General features: G+C 41.6%; 1 protein-coding gene across 5 annotated transcripts in view; it reads right to left on the minus strand.

The window, feature by feature from the left end:
* Window positions 1–21,314, minus strand: part of COLEC11 (collectin subfamily member 11) — a 47,296-nt gene that overhangs the window by 10,595 nt on the left and 15,387 nt on the right. For 4 of the 5 annotated variants that reach the window (XM_032104506.1, XM_032104510.1, XM_032104508.1 and 1 more), the window contains exons 2-3: window positions 9,833–9,988; window positions 4,037–4,108 (exon numbers count right to left, since the gene is read on the minus strand). In XM_032104506.1, the coding sequence (XP_031960397.1) occupies window positions 4,037–4,108; window positions 9,833–9,962 (202 nt within the window). In that variant the 5' untranslated portion in view covers window positions 9,963–9,988. Of the gene's footprint in view, window positions 1–4,036; window positions 4,109–9,832; window positions 9,989–18,551; window positions 20,277–21,314 lie in introns of those variants that run through there. The other variant, XM_032104507.1, reaches the window with a different exon arrangement.

Raw genomic sequence — 21,314 nt, forward strand, 5'->3', positions numbered from 1 at the left:
TAAGAAGATAGTTTCTTTTGCAAGTTACCTTATGGTTATTATGTACCTATGGAATTCAAATAAACTAAACACATTTTCTTAGATGGACTTGCTAGAGAAATGAAACAAAGAAAGAGGAAAGAAAAAGAAGTAAAAGAAAAAAGATTAGTGTGATTCTGTAAGTAAGACCAAAAGTAGAAAACTCTACAAATGTTGCAGAAGGATTACAGTTTCTCCCTCATGTATACCATCACTTACTCAAAGAGGAGAAAAATAAAATTAAATTTAGCAGCTTGCATCAACAGAAGGAGCCAAGTATTAGACCAGGACAAAAATCATCGGGCTTCAAGAGAAATACAAGTGGTCAAATACATGCTAACACACTGACTGAAATTTAACAGACTACTGCATAGAAGCAGGGCTGCTGTGACTATCCATGGGTGTTTTTAGGGGCAAATGCAAAGTGAAGGAACAATGATTTTTGCCAAGCATATTGTTATATTTTATTTTTGCCTCAACATTCCATCTTCTGGATAAGAAATGGGAAAATCCTTGGTCTGCTGGAAGAGAATATACTCAGTCTCATGCAGCTTGAGAGTCTAGAAAAGTATTTATGCATGAACTTACCTACAGGTCTGCACACTACATACAGTCTGTGGAGGTTAACCAGAGACTGAAAGGTCAGGAGACTGAAAGGTTTTTCCAGGTCAAAGTTGCATATTCTTCTGTGTCCTTTCTACAGACTAGAAATTACATCTGTGAAGTCTGCTTATCGAGTCAACACTGTGACATTCAAAGTATACTGAATATAGTACCATGATGAAATATGGTGCCATATAATCCAAATTTGTTTTAAGGTAACTATGTTTTTTTCTTTGATGAAGCATTTGTGGAAAGGAGTTGATGAAGACAAATATCTACAAAATGTACAGCATTAATGAAAAGAGTAGTTAGTTAGAATTTATTTTAAACAAGGTTTTTTGTAGAAATTTCTGGATGCAAAAAAAAAAGCAGAAAAAACATGTTGCTACAGAAGTAGTTAGAAATTTTGCCTGTATTTAGTTGAAAGTACTACCTGGCAAAATACCTATATAGTATGTATTAATATTCAATTTTCTTTAATCTCCTTTCTGTTTCATGTATGTTTTCTTGCAGTGTGTTCCACTTCAGTGTTTCTTCTTGCAGTTTCATCAGAATTTTGGATTTTTGGAGGTATGGAAAACTAGAAAATTACCACTGTTATTAGCATTAATCAAGCATACCTTATGATAACTATATTTTAAACAAATGCAATTTTACAGAAAAAAATAAATAAATTAAATGCTACATCATGGATTGGCCTGAATGAAAAAGAGTACTTCCACATCTCACATGGTCCAAAGCATTTTGAAGTGACATGACAAAATGCCAAGATAGAGAAACATGCAAGACAGCGTGATGAGAGAGGTTCTCAAGAAGTTGTCAAGACAACCTCATGCCAAAGGACACAGAGAAGGCTGAGGCACTGAGTGCTCTCTTTGCCTTTGTCTCTGCTGGCAAGGTCTGCTCTCTGGTCTCCCAGTTCTGCATGTCTGGTAGCAAAGATCTGGGGAGGACAAGCTGCTCATGGCAGCAGATGACTGAATGAGGGACTACTTCACCTGGATCTACACGAGCCCTTGGTCCTGCCCACAGAGCATTCAAGGATGCTGAGAGCGCTGGCTGGTGCTGCTGCAAGGCTGCCAAAGTCTAATCAGCAGCTGCTAATGAGTGACATTCCTCGAGAACCAGTCCTTCACCACCGAAAGGGAGCAAGAAGTAGAAAATGCTCCATGCTGGCAGGAATGGTTGGTGCACTGGAGGACAGCCCTGCCAGTCAGGAGGAGCTCAACAAGCTGCAGAAATGTGTTGACAGTAATATCATGGGTTCAGCTAGATCCTAAGTTCCTCACCTGTGATGCATTGATGAAGTCTGGCCAATGGGTAAAAAAACTCCTTTGCATAAAAGGACCCAGAGATTTTTGGGCCCTCATACATGAAAGGCAAATGGAAGTCCAGCTGAGGAAGATGGTTTTATTTAGCTTGGAATACAGAAAGGTAAGGGAGGAGTTAATTACAGTCTTCCACTACTTACAAGCAGTTTCCAGAAAAGATGAAGCGTTTTCTTGTCAGAGACACACAGAGAAAGGGCAAGATGCGATGATTACAAGCTACAACAGGTCTTTCACGATGACAACAGCGAAACAGACATTAAAAAAGTATGTGGAATCTCCATCCTTGGACATTTTCACAAGTCTACTGCACGAGGCCCTGAGCAACCTGCTCTGATATTGAAATCTGCCCTGTTTAAAGCAGAGATTGGACTAGATGAGCTCTTTACAACCTTTTAACCTAAATTATTCTGTCATAATTCACTTCATGCTGCATAGCCTTGCAAGAGCTGAAATTTTAGTTTCCAATTTTTTTTTTCTAAGAGTCGTCCTTGAAAGTATATCTACATAAGGGAAATACACTGACTGACCACACACACCTCATGGAAGTTATAATTTTTTCAATGCATTGTAGGAGGAAGAGCTCTAGCTATGGATTTTGGTCCCAGGATAATCAGTATCAGACTTCCATAACTGCCTAAAAGAACAACATAACAGATCATGCATCATCAGAAGGAAGTATAAATTATCTCTATAATTCCTTTGAAAGAAAGACTGTAAACTCAGTTCAGTAAAAACTAACTCCAACCTTCTCATGACAGGAATGTCAATCTTTAATTTCAATATTGAGATTAAAGGGTTTGACTACTCCTAATTTGAACTTTTCAGAACACACACCTCCTGGAAAACTTATGAAGGTCAAATTTCCTCCTTGCTTCAGGAGGAAAACAAATGTGGAAAGACAGAATTTCCTGCAAGACAGAAATGCTACATTTCTCTCAGCTGTATAATTGAACACTGCTGAGCACCATTCCTTCCAAGAGCTCAAAATATTTTTGAACTACAATGCAAACAAATTTATCACCATTTTCACATATCCAAAAAATGTGGGAACACTCATGTTCATCTCTGCCTATTATGGCTTACTGCCTTCCCTCAATGGTTTTAATTAAGATGTTGTGAGTGTTCAAATTCACAGAAAAAAAGAAACAGGAAAATCGAGGCTTGTGATTTTTTTTCCTTTGATCTAATATGAGGTTTTCATTTGCAGAAGGCAAATTATGAAGAAGACATTATGATGCTTTTCTTCACAGAGACCTTTCTAAAAAAGCAAGATTTTTTTTATTTCCAAAATATATCTTTTTGACCAGAAAGTAATACTTAGTCTACAATTGAGTGCATTAAGTTGTACTGGTTTTGGCTAGGGTAAAGTTAATAAAGTTAGTTTATATCATTGTAGCTCGGGGGGTGCTATATTTGGGATTTGTGACCAAAGCAATGTTGATAACACAGAAATATATTCATTATTGCTGAACAGTGCTTGCACAGGATTAAGGCATTTTCTGCTCATCACCCCACCCCACCAACAAGAATGCTGGGAGTGCACAAGAAGCTGGGAGGGGACACAGCCAGGACAGCTGACCCCAACTGACCCAAGGGAAATTCCCTACCATATGGCATTGTGCTCAGTATGTAAAGCTGGGGGAAGAAGAAGGAACAGAGGGATGTTTGGAGTGATGGCATTTGTCTTCCCAAGTCTCTGTTACATATGATGGGGCCCTGCTCTCCTGGGGATGGCTGAACACCTGCCTGTCCGTGGGAAGCACTGAATTAATTCCTTGCTATCCTTTGCTTGTGTGCATATGGCCTTTGCTTTACCTATTAAACTGTTTTTATCTCAACCCACTGGTTTTCTCACTTTTACCCTTCTGATTCTCTCCCCCATCCAAACCAGAAGTGAGTGAGTGGCTACATGGGGCTGAGCTGCTAGCTGGGGTTAAACCACAACAGTAGTAAACAGAAATGGCCATGGGTGATTTAGTCACCCAGCAAAGGGAGAGAGGACTCCCATCATCATCATCATCTCACAAGAAAAAGCAGGATTTTCTTAGGAATCACTTTCAAAACATCTTCTTTAACAAAGTTACCTTTTTCTCCTGGAGGCCCAACTCTTCCTGGACGACCTGGAGCACCTTTCTCCCCCTTTTCTCCAGCCTCCCCTGTTGATACAAAAAGTAAACAAAAAGAAGAATCATATTAAAACAGGACTATTTTCTGTTAGCAGCAGTGACAAGAATGCCATTCTCTCTGAGGAAAAAAATAGAAGCAGATGTGATCTGATTTAACAGCTTTACCTGATGGACGGAAAACAGATTTTTCTTCAATCTATGTAGACAATACATTACTGAAGTCTTATACAACAGGTCTAGTTTTGTGGAGGTTACTTACATCATTGACCTCCAAAAAGCCAACAGTACAATTCACTTAAGCAGAAGCTTCAGAGGTAGATCTCAACTTTGCACATAAACTTCTGTGTTCACCAAACTCTTTCTGAGCCTCTGCTGAGGACATGCTTAAATCTCAAGTGAAAATGGCTTAACTATGACCTCAAATTAAAAGAAAAAAGTGCCATTTTTGAGACCTATAAGAAGGTATTGCTACATCCATCATTAGAGGACCATTTTTAAGCATGAAAGAGCTAACTCTCTACTCCACATCCTCAGTTATATACTGTGCCTTTTAATCTCTGAAGTATGAACCACTATGCAGTGTGCTTACATCCACATAGTTTATTGTGAATCATTATATTCAGCATATTTAAACACCATTTTCTGTAAACATTTGCTTCCCTGGTGCCTTTCATTGAAAATTTGGGGATGCTTAGCTTGTTTTGCCGCCTACTACTGTATTACTACTGTAGTTTGCCATTGACAAAATTAAAATCTCTTTCACAAACAGAAGTTTCAAGAATGATTTATACAGCCGCCTTGACAACACAGGATTTATATGATGAAGGAGAAGAAAGTTCTATGCCTTCCACAGAAAATAAAATGCTGGTATGTAAAATCCAGAGTTAGCACAGCACACGTGTTATCCCAACACTGTATTTCTGTGGAGGAGAGTGAGCATTACCTGCTCTCCAGGAAGCTGACAGGAGCACCACATTAGGAAAGTCAATGGTTATCATGCACCCCACAAGCCCAGCTCTCTGGCATAGCTGGCAGCTGTGGTTAAGAGAGGGGTCACAGAGATGACATGTAAAAACATTTCAAATATGCAGCCTCCAGCTCTCTTTCCATCTCTCTCGTTGTTGTAGACCTAGGTGGCTGTGAGCTGAACTCAGCCCTTCATCTGTTATATTTTCATTCTTCAGGCTGCTCCAGACCATCTTCCCTGCCTTCAGACATGCAAAAATAGGCCATTCTCTGACCTTAATGAGGACAAACTTCACATAATCCCCAGTGAATAATATTGTTAGTATGAAACAGGCTATCATTTGGCACATTTGGGAACGTCACATTTTTATTATCAGGTAACCAATAGGCTTTGTATGATTGCCTTTCACCCCTCAGGGCTGGTTATGAGTTCTTTGCTTCCCAAAGATAAATCCTGACAATGACTTTTCCTTGCTCTCTGGAGGCTGAGAGCAGGCTATTACAGCCTATTGCTTTACCCGTTCTTCAGAGCGAGAGCTGTGCATTAGGGATCAATACAATAGATCACTCTTGCTTCAGGCCATTACACTTGCCTGCATTTATTCCTATAATACGATGACACCGCATTCCTTAGTGTGGGTGTTTTAAAAACTTTCTCTAGGAGGAGATTACTCCATTACAGGCCCAGCTACAGACTAGTCTACGTTTTTTTTCTTATCAGCTGTTTTAAGGAGCAAGACCTTGGCCAAAAGGGACTGATCAGTGCCCCAGCTCAGCTTTGCCTTGTGTAAATCCCTATTTTTGCTGTTTGTACCCTGAGCATCATGCAAATTGAGGAAGTAAAGCCTGTGCAGGTGTCATGGGCAACAAAACAGTTCTCTGTCAAGAAATTTCAATCAATTTAATTTTTCACCGATTAACAATACTGTTTAACTTCTTGATTAATGAATTAGACACCCCTGTGCCTCCTTTCTGATCTCCAGCCCCTTGGTCTACAACCAAGTTCTTTCAGAGCAGGCGGTTGGGATCTGTGCATCATGGTCCCTATCTGACTGATCTGTTGTGGCCTCTTCCACCAGCCACAGTCCCTTAGCAGTTGTACCTCTTGCTCAGACTCCTCTCCACCCCTTTCTGGATATTTGCTCCGGCCCCACTGCAGGAATTAGTACATTCTTTGTCAGCACCATGCAGCATTGCCTATGCAGCAGAGACAGGGCCAGATGTGGTTCGTAGTTTCTTTCCCAAAAGAAATTTAGCCCTGCCATTAGCCTGAGCTGCAGTAGGATCATGGGTATCAGGCCCTGACACTACTACAAGTTCTTCCTACATCATCTCTGGAAGAGATGTTCCTTAATTCATGTGACATATCTTACAATTGCTGTTGATTTGCCTCCTTTTGGGAGTTCTTTGGGACAGGATTTGTCTATGCTTATGTTTGTGACTTCCTACCATAAACTGTACCATCTACAATATGCAATGAAAATCGCACACCAAATATTAACTACGTGAGCTATTAAGTATTCCTGGCTGGTGATAACTTCCTTCCATTACTCGTATTCCCTGTGTGAGTAGATGCATCAAGTGTGAGTGTAAAAAAAAATTGAGTTCTTTAATGTAGCATCAACTTTTTTATGTATTGAACATCATTAAGACAATTCCTGCTTTAGATTCTAGAAGGGTGACAAAACAAGATAGCAAACTGAGAATTTAAGCTTTGAAGGATTGTTCTACATTACTTTTTTCTCCACAATAGTAGTAACTTCAATTTCATGTGCCTATCAAAAGAAACTGGACTTTAGGAAGAATATGAGTGAGCTGTGTAGTGAGGCTTCATCATCCATTACTTTTTCACACACAGCACACTTTCCTTATTATTAATATTGCTGGCTTTCTAAAATGTAGTTCAGTCTGCTTTCTGCATTCTCAGACCCATGGTTTTGTCCTTACACTTTCCATCTTACTCCTTTATACACTTGAGTTAAAAAAATAACCAATCCACCAACCCCGCCCCCCAAAAAACCCCCACCAAAACAACTACCAAAAAAACCAAACCAAACAAACAAAAAAACAAGTAAAAAAAAATCCACAAAAAAACAAACCAAACAAAAACAACCCCCAAACATACAGACATAAAAATCCCCCACAAACCACCAAAACCACTCCCTAAGACCTAAACTGCTGGCTTTAATCTCATTTGTGCTTTTTCTATTCTTGGTGTCTTTACCGGCTTTCTTCTTCATCCATTTCCACCTCCATTCTTATTTCATGCCCCTTCTGATTTCCTCTTTTATTCTGTGGGGTCTTAATTGATTTTGTGTCATTTTATGTTTATTTAGTTTCCCATCTCTCCACTCAGTCTCATTCTTTGAGCTCTTCTTTTTTTGTTTTTTCCCTTTTATCTCTTTCTGTTCTTCTAAAATTCCTCCATTACCCTCCCCCACTTTTGGGTACTTTTCCCTGATGAAAATGACTTTGTCCTTCACCGCCCCATTTGGGCTTCACTTTTTGCACCCCCTCTTAAGTGTCTATCCTCTGCCATTCACATATCCCATTGTCTCCCTAGTTTCTTCCATTTCTTCCCTGTGCCTGTTTTTCCCAAATTCTGACAGAGCTATGCCCAGCAGCAGTGTGGGACTCTATTCCTCCACCACTGGCGATGTTGCTGGCAGCTCAGCAGAAGAGGAGATGGTGCAGATCTAACAGCTGCAGTGAGCAAATCCCTCTTTATGGGAGCTGAAGTTTGGCCAGTGTGCTCAGTTTAAAGGAAGCCTTGGCCAGCAAAAAGGGTTGGAGTTGTGCCAGTGGGGGATGGCAGTATCTCATCGCCACTTCTCTGAGCCAGTCCCCCTGACAGCGTAGTTGGAGCATTGAAAGCTTTTTTGGGATTTCACATTAACTACATCTGTATAAGGTCATTTTGTGCTTCACTGAATTTGTACATCAATCTCTCTAAATTTTTCAAGGCTTACATTTTATGAAACAGAGTGAAATCATTAACACACGGTGGTTTTCAGGCCTTTCTCTGGTTTCCAGGCTCAGAATTGTCTTCTGCCAAAGGGTCTTGCACAGTTTACACATTTTAAAAAACCTCTGCTGCATATAATAATAATAGTAATGATCCTTGCATTAAAATAGTAATCAGAGATGCTAATTTTGACTGATTACAAAAATAAGGAACCAAAGCAAAGAAGTGACAAAACTTGTCCTGTCAACTTCTTTGATATGAAAAGTATTTTCAAAGCTTAGGGCTGTGGAGTCCGACCCTTTGACTAATCTTTCATGCAAATTTGGACAACATATATTTAACTTGATTGTGTTCTCCTCTGTAAGCCACATTAACAGCACTATCTTATGCCTTTTACACAGTAAATATATCAAATGAATTAAACAACTTTACTCAAGCTTTAGTCAAGCCTCAGAAGGCCTAGATAAAATGTTGTTCTTTCTAACTAGAACATCTGCAGAAGGTCTAAACATCATTAAGATCAAAAGCCACTTATTGAGGTAAATAGAAAAAACCAGCTTTTGGTTGACTTCAGGCATCCAAAGCTGCATCTATAAAAATAATAGACAAAACAATAATAAATATTAAAAAAAACCATATTCTTAAAGCCAGTTGGCCATGCACAACCCGTATCCCTGTAGCCCAGTTCTCTTGCCTCAAGCACAGGGCAGCCACACACAAATTGGGCAATGTCTGGAGAGGGCAGTTTGCACCACAGCCAAACCTGTGGCCACACTGGGCTCACCATTTAGCTGTGCAAACAACTGCAGAACAGAACTGAGCTTTACCCTTCCCAATCAGTTAACCAGAACAGACAGTGCCTGCAGTCCATAATATGGCCCTCAGGCAACTGGGGAAAGCCCAGGTTTGTAAAGATAAGATTAATGGCACCGATTCTGGTTAGGTGGGTTTTGTGACACTACAAGGTGTAATTATAAGAAAAATGGAATGGTTTGTTGTTTGTTTCTTAAACAATGGGGTTTTTTTTATTGTTGATGATAAACTGGTGGTTTTCATGGGGGTTTTTTTGGTCCTTTTGTTAACAAGTATTTCCCCATGTTCAAAAGTGTTATATTTCAACAGGAATGTCATAGCCTCCACAAGGGGAATTATTATTGACTAAACAGGGCTGGGATTTCAACAACCGTAATGGATGCTGTTGTTTTAAAATGCTAATTCTTCCCAGTGGTTGATTTCTTATGCAAGGTATATTTTTTTCCTATGAAAAGATCAATAATTTATTACGCTGTCTTCTTTGGGCAATAGTTTGGGGGCATATTCTGTAAAAATGTTGCCTTTTTCCACAAAAACTATAGAAATGCCAAAAACCTAACCAATGTTTTCTTTCTTCTAAGAGGTATTTGAGCTTTTAAAAAATCAAAACAAGACAAGCAAAAGACAAGAAAACACAAAATAATTCCTATTATATTGCAAAATGGGAATTAAAACCTCTCCAGGTTTAAAGTAGGGTCTGATTTTACAGTCTTTGGGTATGTGTACCACTGCTCAGTATAAACACAGAGAGAGCAACCAGGCAATGTATAAGAATAACAAGCACTACTGATCAGGAGTAAATCTGGGAAACTGGCGTGCATACTCTGAACCATTTAATTTCATCTTATTGACCTTAAAACTCCATTTTTAAGGAGGCTACAAACAGGGGCAAATAAGAGGACAATTGAGAGGCACCTTCTTTGTCTCTGTTAGAAACTGTCAGTGATGCAAATGAGCCTGATAGAACAAAAAGATTAATATTTGAATAATGGAGTAGGCTTTCACATTACCTTTGAGGCCTGGAACAAGAATCTGAACAGAGCAGGACTCCTCTGCAATGTGTTGAGGATATCCAGATCTTAGCAGTGACAGGAAGGCAAGGCTAATTAGAGTCACCAAGAAAACCAGATCTCTCTTCATAATGAGCCCTTACAGGTCACTGACTCCTAAACAAAAGAATGAATAAACAGTTATAAGAATTCCAAAGGCTTTCATCAGTTTCTGAACACATGCAGCATCCCACTACAAACACAATATATATTTGTGTGCCATAACCCACACAGCATGAGAAGCACATGTGCAGCTCCTCCAAGCAGGTTGTGTGTTCCTCAGACACACATGAAACAGGCAGCAGCATATTTAGCAGGTTTTTTTGCTGTTAAACTGGATGAGATAAAGCTCAGGAGAAATTTAATTAAACAAGAAGGAGATTAGCAAAGCCAATAATAGGCAATTCTGTGTTCATGATTTCTCATTGGAGGCAGCAATCTGGAAAGGTGAAAGGAGAAAACACAACATGCAGGCTTAGAATCATAGAATTGCTTGGGCTGGAAAAAACCTCTAAGATCATCAACCAACCATTAACCCAGGACTACCAAGTCCACCACTAAGCCATGTCCCCAAGTGCCACATCTACATATCTTTGAAATATGTCCAGCGATGGTGACTCAACCACTTCCCTGGACAGTCCGTTCCAGTGCTTGACAACCCTTTCCATGAAATAATTTTTCCTAATATTCAATCTAAACTCCCTCTGGCACAACTTGAGGCCATTTCCTCTTGTCCTATTTCTTGTAACCTGGGAAAAAAAGACCATCTCCACCCTAGCTACAACCTCCTTTCAAGTAATTGTAAAGAGTGATAAGGTCTCCCCTGTGCCTCCTTTTCTCCAGGCTAAACCCCAGTTCACTCAGCCACTCCTCACAGGACTTGTAGTCCAGACTCTTCACCAACTCTGTTGCCCTTCTCTGGACATGCTTCAGCACCACCATGTCCTTCTTGCAGAGAGGGGCCCAGAACTGGGCACAGTATTTGAGGTGTAACCTTACCAGTGCCGAGTACAGGGGGACAATCACTGCCCTGGTCCTGCTGGCCACACCATTGCTGATACAGGCCAGGATGCCATTGGCCTTCTTGGCCACCTGGCCTTGCACTGGAAGTTGTTAGTACTAATTTTCCACTTAGAAAGAGTGGATACTGCTCTAAAGAGACAATTCAGCAACAGATGAGACCAACTCAAAGGCTTGAAACTTCACTTCCCATCTACCTGAGCGCTTGGAATTGTGCCCAGGCAAATTGTCTGATACAATTGCCCTCATGTAAGTCGAGGGTGGAAGGCAGGTAATATTTCACTGTATCATTCAATAAAGTTGCATCACAGTCTTCAATAACTCCTGAAGAGAATCACCTTTGAAATATATCCTAGTCTAAGCCAACAAGTGAAATGGTTTGCCTGAAATGAGGCTGTGAAGAGATGTCTCAGAAAACAACTGAACAGAAATGGAGTTTGTGTGAAAGGACTGTCAAAATGCAGTATTTAGGGGGCCTGTAAAAATACTTTGACAAAAGTGTTATGTATGTATTTCTGATATGTTTTTCCAGTCCATCTTTAACCAGAGCTCTGTACTACACAAATAAGCTGAAAGTCATAACAGGTTTTTTATCATCTTTTATAGCCATCATAAAGACTTGTATTTTACATCTAGAGCAAGAAGATAGGGCTATATTAATTTCCACTCCCTGAATCCCTTCAAAAATAAGCCAAGTAGGATTAGCCACAGGTGTAGGACCAGTATGCGGGTCGGTATGCCTCAATATATTGGGGATCTAGGAGAGTGGAACTGTTATTTTTGGGATGGCCTGAAGGTGTTAACTGGCATAACAGATGTCTTAGCAGAAAGGCCAAGGGGATGATTTTGGAGTTGGGGGAATAAACTGTCCATCTGAATTACTGTCCAGTTTGTGCTTCCATTATCCCCTAGGAACCACAGCAAGAGAATCGGATGGGAGCAGATTTTGTCTCCTTCCTCATGTGTGGAGGGCATTGCATGAGTTACAGGCCAGGGTGCTCTGCCTCACAACCGCCTTGCCACACCATCTGTTGCTACATCCACACTGCAGGACAGGGGGACCCCACAATCCACCTCTGAGTTCTTACTGATCATCCACATATGGTGCAAAGACTTGTATATGCTATGAGGCCCTTTTGACTCAAATCTTTTCCCCAGGTTTCTTTCCAAAGGAGAGAGACCTGCAGCTGGAGGACCACGCCTTAAAAGGTTGTGTGTATGCTTAGATCTGGGAAGAGTTCTTGGGTCAAGAGATCTCAATACAGTCATAGTCTAATGGGCTACAGTGGGGCAGGAAACCCTAGGGAAAAGGTAATCCTAGGTAATGCTGGGTTATCCTCCCATGGGGCAAGGGAGGAACAGGGATTTGAGGATTTCCACAATCTGCCATGAATTCCTATAATGAGTCAGGCATAAACTACTTCACAGACAAGCTTTGCCAACCAGAAAGAATACCTAGGAGAATGTGGAACTGCTGCTCAAATATTTAGGCCATGATAAGTTTTGTCACAATTGCAGCAATTATCACTCGAGGCTTCTCAAGGGTACAGGACAAAATTGACTTTTGTCACCCAAGGATGAGGAACAAGAGCTAGAGAAGGTACATCTAAAGCCATGCATGGACCTATTAGAATGTGTCCAGAGGAGGGTCACAAAGATGATCAGAGGGCTGGACCGCCTCTCCTACAAAGACAGGCTGAGAGTTGTGGCTGTTCAGTATGGAGAAAAGAAGTCTTAGGGGAAACATCATTGGGGCCTTCCGATACTTAAAAAACAGAGGGAGAGCGACTTTTACACAGACAGACAGTGATAGGATAAGGGAGAATGGCTTTAAACTGAAAGAGGAGATATTTAGATTAGACAGAACAGGTTGCCCAGAGAAGTTATAGATGACCCACCCCTGGAAGTGTTCAAAGCAGATTACACAGGACCCTTAGCAATCTGGTCTAGTAGAAGACACCCTGTCCAAGGCAGGGGGGTTGGAATTAGAAGATCTTTAAGGTCCCTTCCAACTCAAGCCTTTCTATGATTCTGTGATAAAGGTGGACATCAAGAACTGCAATAGCCAGAGAGGAAAAGGAGAAGTAATGGAAATTTGCCATGGAGAAGCAACAACCAGGCCAGCTCCCCAGGGCTCTGACAGACAAAACCAGCAGGAAAACATTTGCTGTGTTGCTGAACTCTGCTTTTCTGGGCTACGGACTCCCTTGCGTATGCACAGGGCCAGCCACAAGTACTAGAAACCAGGTCAAGTCACTGGCCACTTTACAGCTCTTTTCTAAGGTTGTGCAAATTATTTGACCATAGTCTTGAGATAGTTTTGAAGTATCGATCTCTGTGAGAGCACTTTTCTCCAAAATATCCTCTCGTGCATACTAAAATGACTTCAAAAACATTAAGCTTGAATCTGGCTACGTCTCCCCAGAAGGAGATTCCTAACCCCAGGGTACAAGGCTCCTGTCCAGTGGACAGTCCTGCCTCTTTTTCCTGTCTCTGATTCACAACACTCAGCAAGCAAGAGGCAGCAACAAAAACTAGCCAATAAGAAAGATTGAGTAAAAGGGTGTTTTCCCCGATCTTCCAAGGTTTCTAAGGCCAGTCTTGGCATTCAAATAGTCAATGCTAGTTGACTGCAAAATGAAGGGGTCCCTGGCAGGAACTTGATTTGCAATGCCAAATGAGGGACCGGCGCTCCCTTATGGAGGAAAGCAGTTGGGATTGCCTCAGCCAGCCAGGAGGACTGTCAGAGGCTGAAAATAGTTCATGCCTCAAACATTGATATAAAGGTTTTGCTCATTATAAAGAAGCTACAACCAAAGAAGCCTCCCCGAAGACTGGGACTTTGAACTGCTGATTAGATAAAGGGAAACCCATTGTTCAATCATCCCCGGCTGAGTTTGGGGTGGGGGAGAGCACAGCTCACAGAAGCCAGGTTTACACAGACTCCCCCCAACTGAGGGGGGAGGAGGAGGTTTTGGGTGCATGGTGCAACCTCTGGTGAGATGCACTGAACACCCATCCTCTGATTACACAAACCAGCCCAGCTGTGGAACCCTCAACCCCACAGGCCACATCCACAGGATTTCCACGTGAGAGGCTCAGCCCCACAGGACTGCACGTGATGGAACAGACCCAGAGTCTGCTGTGAGAGACTGACCCCCACCCCAGGGGGACATGGCCAGACATTGCTACCTGGCTCGAGGCTATATAAACCCATCAGATTCTGTGCTTTTTGGGGGGGACCTGCACCACCAAGAAGACCAGCTGGAGAGGATCAACAGAGCATTGCTGGAATCCACGGAGTGGTGATATTTTCCTTATTCTGTCCCTGTCACCCTTTCTGTCCCCCACAACTATTTTCTACTTCTTTCCTTTTTTCCTCTCTCCCTCTCATCAAATAAAACCCTTACTATTGTCACTGGCATATGGTCTCGTTTGCACCCTAATTTGGGCAGAGGCATTTCTAAGAACCTTAATAACAGGATCCCAGCAAGGACATGCCTGGAAATCTCTTTCAGACATCCTCAGCAGCAGCCATCCTTGAGAGACAGGGTTTGCAGGCTGAGCAAAAGAGGATGTGGGTCCTACCTGCCTTAGCTTGCAGGACCTACCCTACAGCCCAGGAGAACACCTGGTCACCAGTCTGCAGGATATCACACCTTTTTTTTGCAGTGGGAACACTTCAGGATTCAGAAGATCAGACAAAGAGGCTTTCAAGCCAAGTGGTTCAGATACACAGCTGAAAGCCTGGAAATTAGGCAGTTTTCAGCATGAGCACCTGGCAGACTGGTGATAAGGATTCTTGACGGGCAAATTGGAGAGCAGAATGAAATGGCTTGAGATGGAAGAAGAAATGGAAATTAGGAGGGTGCTCCAGTCTCTGCATTAATGAATAAAAGGCAGCATCATCTCCTCTGTCTGCATTTTATGAGGATTCAGATGTATCCAGACTCCAACTGAAAGATCAAAGACTCCAGGTATGTTAAATATTAATCGGCCTTTGCAAACTCCTACACAGCTCAGAGATGAGACAGACATTGAGCAGCAGAGAACTGTCAAGGCTGCTTCTTGGCTCTGCTCAGCAGCCACATATGAAGGATTTTCTGGGGAAAACAAAATCTCCAACAAAGCTTCAGCACATTCCCTGCTGTTGGGCTTACGTCTCAGAGACAGAGGGGATACAACCCCACCCTACTGCACGTTAGCTCAACTCACAGAGAAAATGGACTTGAAAAAGGAGCTTCTTTAATGTCATTCAGGTAACAATACCAGATCCATAAGAATACTCAGGGAAATTACCTTGGTCTGAGAAGAGCCACTAACAGAAGGAACCTCTGACGAGGTTGCAGATTAAATACTCTATATAATCTGTGTCTGCAGTAAAGGGATACATTAGTAGTAGAAATCAAACCACAAGCACTTTGGATATCACTTTCTCCATCTTTCCCTGCTTTTAAAAGAAACCTTTTCTGCATCTAAAATTGCTTTCTATGATTTAAAAAAGAATTTGATCTCCAGGTATGTGCTACAGCAGTACCTTTCACTTTAAAACCCTAGAAAACTTCTTGTCTTTCTGACCTACTTTCAAGCCCTTTCAGACCTAGATGCATAACGTCATTTAAGAAAACTAAATCCCACTGAAATTGGTCCGCAGATAAAGGTGCCAGCCTGTTTTTTCAAACACTACTTTGGCCCTGGTATTTGGAGTATCTTCAGCACTGGTGAAACCAATGCCAAAGAGAAACCTAGAGATGTCCAGCACTTGTAAAAGTATGAATATCTTCTCACTGTCTATGCAGGCGTAAAAAGTGAAATTTGTGGCCATTAACAGTGGTCATTAAATCAGTGAAAGCTGAAAGTATTGGAAAAAATGAGGAGAAGGAAAAGGCAGCACTTACTTAAAAAATAAAAATTAAGTGTAACATTTCTGTTTCCATTAAAAATGAAAACATATCAATGCAACCAGCACAGTAACTTCAAAACAACTTTTGAGACCTCTCAGCTTTAGGAAATCTGCCTCAGTTGCCAAGAGAGAAGAGGCTTCTCAAGCCAAACTTCCTATGACGAGTCCTTCAGAGATCACTGGAGAATCCCAAAACGCCCCACAGGCTCGCTCAAAACCACTGCAGGATCAGCCAGGCCAGTTGGCACTCATTGAGTTCCCACACTTCCCCCAGCTCTGGATGGAAAGCTTGGAGATCACTTGAGGCAGCTAATGCCTTGTGCGTGAAGTCCCTCTATCTGCCAGTGGCTGTTCCACAAGTGCCAGTGGCTAATTCCATGCTGTTATTTTGGACCTGGAAGAAACAATACAGATGATCTGCCAAGCTGAAACCAAATGGATGAAAAACGCTGAAGACAAATGATACTCACTGGCATTGATGCTCAGGCAGCCAACAGCTACAGAGTAACTGTAATCCTCTGTATAATCCTGTAGGGCTCACCTTTGAGCTATTTTTATTTCACTGAGTAGTTTTTACGCTTACTACCATTTTTTTTCCTGTTATTTTTTTAAACTGTACTTCGTTCTCAGGTATCTGAGCTGAATTATCTATATTCTGAACTGAGTAAGCTTCTGGTACAGACACACAAATCTGCAGAGCCACAGCCACATTTGGTGAGTGACTTTCCCAAGCCAGTTTGAGTCAGCACTACAGGCACAGAAATAACTTTCAACAGTTTTCACTCCCCTTTCTTTTCAAGTCCTCATCATCCACATCTCAACACCTCCCTGGAAGAACTCTCCAGCAGCTCATGTATCCTCAAGCACCCTGCAGGGCCAAAGCCGAATTCTAGGAGATGCAACACATGCCCACAAAATTGTGCGCACAAAACAGCAGGCTGTGACACAGACCTCATGCTATTTCAAATATTTTCAATAGATAAAAGACCAAAAAAAATTAAATTAAGTCCCAGAGTTACCACCAGTGCCCAGCACAGACCAGGGATAGGTTTTTGGGGGAAGCAGGGAGAGGCAGAAGGGACAAGCCTCCAGCACTGTTGACACAAGCTGCTTTTCACCCCTTGGCCCAAGGGATGTGGATTATTCTCTAGGGAAGATGCCTTTCATATTGGAGATGAAACCTGTGTCACTGAGCTCAGCTTTCTCCATTACAGCCTTACTAATCTTCCTAACCTACAGATGTTTTGTGTAGCTATGCTTTTACTTTATCTAAGCATTTTCTCATTTGTCCTCTCAGCTCCCTTGCACATTACCTTGGGTAATCAAACATTTGCCATTTAGCTAGACTATAAAAATCAGAATCAATTACAAAGCTGCTTAAACATTGGGTGATCATTATCATAACATTGTAATGCTCTCAAGTTAAATTCTATGTGTTGATTTAAAGGTTAAAGCAATGGACTTGAAAAACTGAAAAAAATCCCTCAATATTAATACTGTAGAATTGCAAAAATGAGGACCATAACTGCTGTGGTTACCAAGTCTCTGTGAAATCTATGGAGCATGGAGTAGCATAAAGCAGAGACATAATACATTTCAGCTCCTGATGATGCTGAAAAACAGTGAGGTTTGCTGTAGAGGACAAAAGAGTGAGTCTAAGCTGATGGGAAGCTAGCATTACCTAAAACCCAAACTGATAGGAAGTCCTTGGTTACTCCCCAAAGTACACTTAATTATGGCATCAACAGAGCCATTTCCTCAGCCAATGTTTGTGAGGTGTAAGGTACTATTAGTTCATCAACATGGATGCCTTTGTCAGATGTAGGTGTAGTAGTCCCACTTTTCATCAAGAAGAATGTTTTTAAAAATTGGGACAAATTTCTTCCTGTTGTTGTTCTGCTGAAGTCAATGAGTTCATGTTAGAATTAACTTACTGTCACCTGTGCTGAAAATATAAAAACAAGGCTTCAGCAAGAGTGAGATGAAAGTAGTGCCAGAAAGAGACAAGTTTGTTTTCGAAACTTTTAACTAGAGGGAGATGGAAGTGCCAAATCTTTCACAATAGTTCTCCATGGATTTTTAGACAGTAGAAAATAACATTCAAGTAGATTTTTACCTTTATGTAAATTGGTGGTCAGAGGCAACTAGAAATACTAAACAGAATTTCTCATCCTATGTTTTGATCAAAGTCCCTACTAGATTACAAGATCTCTTCTGCTTTCAGCTATATTTTACAAAAATAGTTTGTGATTTTGGGTGCCATCATTATTATGACAATGACCATATGTCATATGTTAATGATCATATGTCATATGTCAATGATCTGACATTATATGTCAGACCAAATTTTCAGTGTTCTTAACCACCACCAAAAAAAAAAAAAAAAAAAAAAAGAAAGTGTACAGGATTCCAATGTAGGTATCAGTTCTTTTAAAACCTGTGTCTAAAATGTCACAGTTCATTCCCACTCCTATAAAGCATTCACATGAGAGCCTCATGCTATCCCCACACAGCCATCTGTAGGAAATAAAAAACCAAGGATACCAAATAAAAAAGCAAGAATCAGTGAATGATGTGCAGAATGCTGCAGGGAACACTTCTTTACATGAATAAATACATAATATGAACATATGCATTTGTAATTTTATTTATGAACCTTTAAGGCATTGCTTTCAGCCCTTCCCATCCACAGAGGCTTAGGACTAGCTGCAGAAGCTGGGATATCTGTGCAATATTATGCCCACTCAACCAACTTACACTTTGCAACATGTTCTCTCACTCTTCAGGTGTTCGGAAGTTTTCCTAGATGGGCCTGGCAGTTGTCTTCTTGAGGGCACTGGACAGGCTCAAAAGGCAAACCACCCTGGGAGGGGGCTGTCCCAGTCCTGGGGCTACAATCTTAGAGGGGTAGAGAAGAGGCAGAAAAGTCTATCAAGGCCCCATCCAATCATCCCAGCCATGCCAGCAGTGGCACCTGCCTCTTGCACAACAGAAATGCCACTCAAGTATTGATCCAAAACGTGTGAAGTAACAACTATGGAACATCCTTAACTTAAAAGGATTGAAACCCACAGCTCCAGTTCCCCAAGAGAGTGTTTGTTCACATTGGATGGACACAACAGGTGAAATTAGACTACACTCAGGCATGCCACATTAAAGGATTAAAGGAAACAGAGAAGAAGCCTGATGATGAAGCCAGCTCAAGCCTAGTGGTAGGACACTAGACTAAAACTGGGTAAAAGTGTTCTCCCTTCCCTGCTTTCCATTTTTATGTCCCACAATTGAGTCATGTATAAACACAGGGACAGGTCAGGAATATCCAGACAGAAGACAAAAATCTAAGCAAGCAGTTTATGAGGTTAGAAGAAGAAGAAAGACAAGAGACAGGGTGTAGGATGCAGACTACTAGCGGACACAACACGAAAGTGAAAAACCAGAGGTCTGACTAGGGGACAGTAGCAGAGAAAGGACAGAGGAGCAACGGCACTATCCCAGAGGGCAAGTGGACAGGAAAAAGGTTTGCTTTTGGTTGCCACAGTATCCTTCTCCTCATTGAGGAGAAAAAACAAGAAAGAGCACAAACAGCTTTTGACCCCATTTTCTCACACATTAGATAAGTGACAGCTACATTTTAAGGAGGTTCTAAGAAAAAAAGGGAAGCCACTTGACAGATGCCCAGTTCTTCCCAATGCTGCAAATATGACACCTCAAAAAGTGAACCAAAAGACAGAGCACAGCTGCCATTAGTAGATGCCTATTTATCAGGACAACTCTGATTAGATCCAGACCTCAAGCTAGCAGAGGTTAGTCTTAAACAGACCCTTGAGTGGGATTTAACTGTTCTGGCTTAGGTGGTCAGTCTGAGAAAACCACCCTGAGCACCCTGTATAACCAAGTTAGAGAAAGGCACCTTGGCACAGGGATTTATTTCATCCCAATACAGAACAGAACAGGTAATTGACTCTGGAGGTACCTATTCATTGCCCAGTATCACTAGTTCAGCCTTGCAGGTATGTGAAGTTAGGTGAGGGGTGTTTACCATCGCTAATTAGTTAAGTCAATCTACAGGAGGGCTAACAGCAGCCTGGCTTCCTGCTGCAGTCACACACTAGCCTCCCCTTCTCTGTACTGTCACCAATGTCCAGCTGATCCCAGCTAGCACAGGCCAGCAGTAAGCTACTCCTCTACTTGTAATGTTATTTTTCAGTTGATTTAGTTCCTTGGTTCCTGGCGAGGCTAAAATGGCCATAATTCCTGTGAAAAATTATGCCAGCCAAGGAAAGAAATGCCCTTGGCAGCAGCTGAGATGGCCTTCAGTGTGTTACAAAACTGTGTCCTTGCATGCCAGCAGCATACAAAAAACAGGAAGATGCATAAATGAAAGAATTCAAGGGACTAAATTCACCAGGGAAAAAAACCAAACCAAACCAAACCCAAACAAACAAAAAAACTCCAAACAAAAACCAACTACCCCCCAAAAAAAACCAAACAAAAAAACCCCAAAGAAAAACAAAAACAAAAGAAACAAAAACCAAATCAATCAAACAAACAAAAAACCCAAAAAACAACCCAGCACATAATTGGAGTGGGAACATTTTAAAAGACAAAAATATATGGCAAAATACCAGGCTGCCATGGAAAATAATAACCAGCAAAAGATACAGAGCATAGGAAATATAATGACATCAGGCACTTTGTAAGAACATGCAAGCCACCAAGAGTTATGGAAAGGATCCAAGAGTGTTATCCTCAAATGACAAGGACCTATTTCTTGGACTGATATCCTCAATACTGCAAAACACTGTGGTACATAAGCATGCATGATCAAAATCTTGCATTTGAACGGGGGCAGTATCAATGCTATTTCAATAAAAGATTATTTTTACTTTCAGGCTGAGAGACCAACTAACACTCTACATGAGATCCTACATGATTCTACATGTGATCCTACATCAGTGGACAAAGGAAGGGCTACAGACATCATTTATCTGGTCTTCTGTAAATCCTTTGACATGGTGCCCCACAACATCCTTTTCTCTAAATTGGAGAGAGATGGATTTGATGGGTGGAGTGTTAGATGGACAAGAAAGTGGTTGGACAATCACATCTTGAGGGTGGTGGTCAATAGCTCAGTGTCCTGATGGACATCAGTGACAAGTGGTGTCCCTCAGGAGTCCATATTGGAATGAGTGTAATTAATATCATCATTAATGATATAGACAAAGGGATCAGGTGCACCCTCAGCAAATTTGCAGATGACACCAAGCTGAGTGGTACAGTGACAGACCGGAAGGACAGGATGCCATCCAGAGGGACCTGGACAAGCTTGAGAAGTGGCTCATGGGAATCTCGTGAGGTTTAACACGATCAAGTGCTGGTGCTGCACCTGGGTCAGGGCAACCCCCGGTATCAATCCAGGCTGGGGGTGAACAGATCCAGAGCAGCCCTGCTGAGAAGGACTTGGGGGTGCTGGTGGGTGAGAAGCTGGACATGACCCAGCCGTGTGCCCTTGCAGCCTGG

This window comes from Corvus moneduloides, chromosome 3, assembly GCF_009650955.1.
Source record: "Corvus moneduloides isolate bCorMon1 chromosome 3, bCorMon1.pri, whole genome shotgun sequence".
Taxonomy (NCBI): Eukaryota; Metazoa; Chordata; class Aves; order Passeriformes; family Corvidae; genus Corvus; species Corvus moneduloides.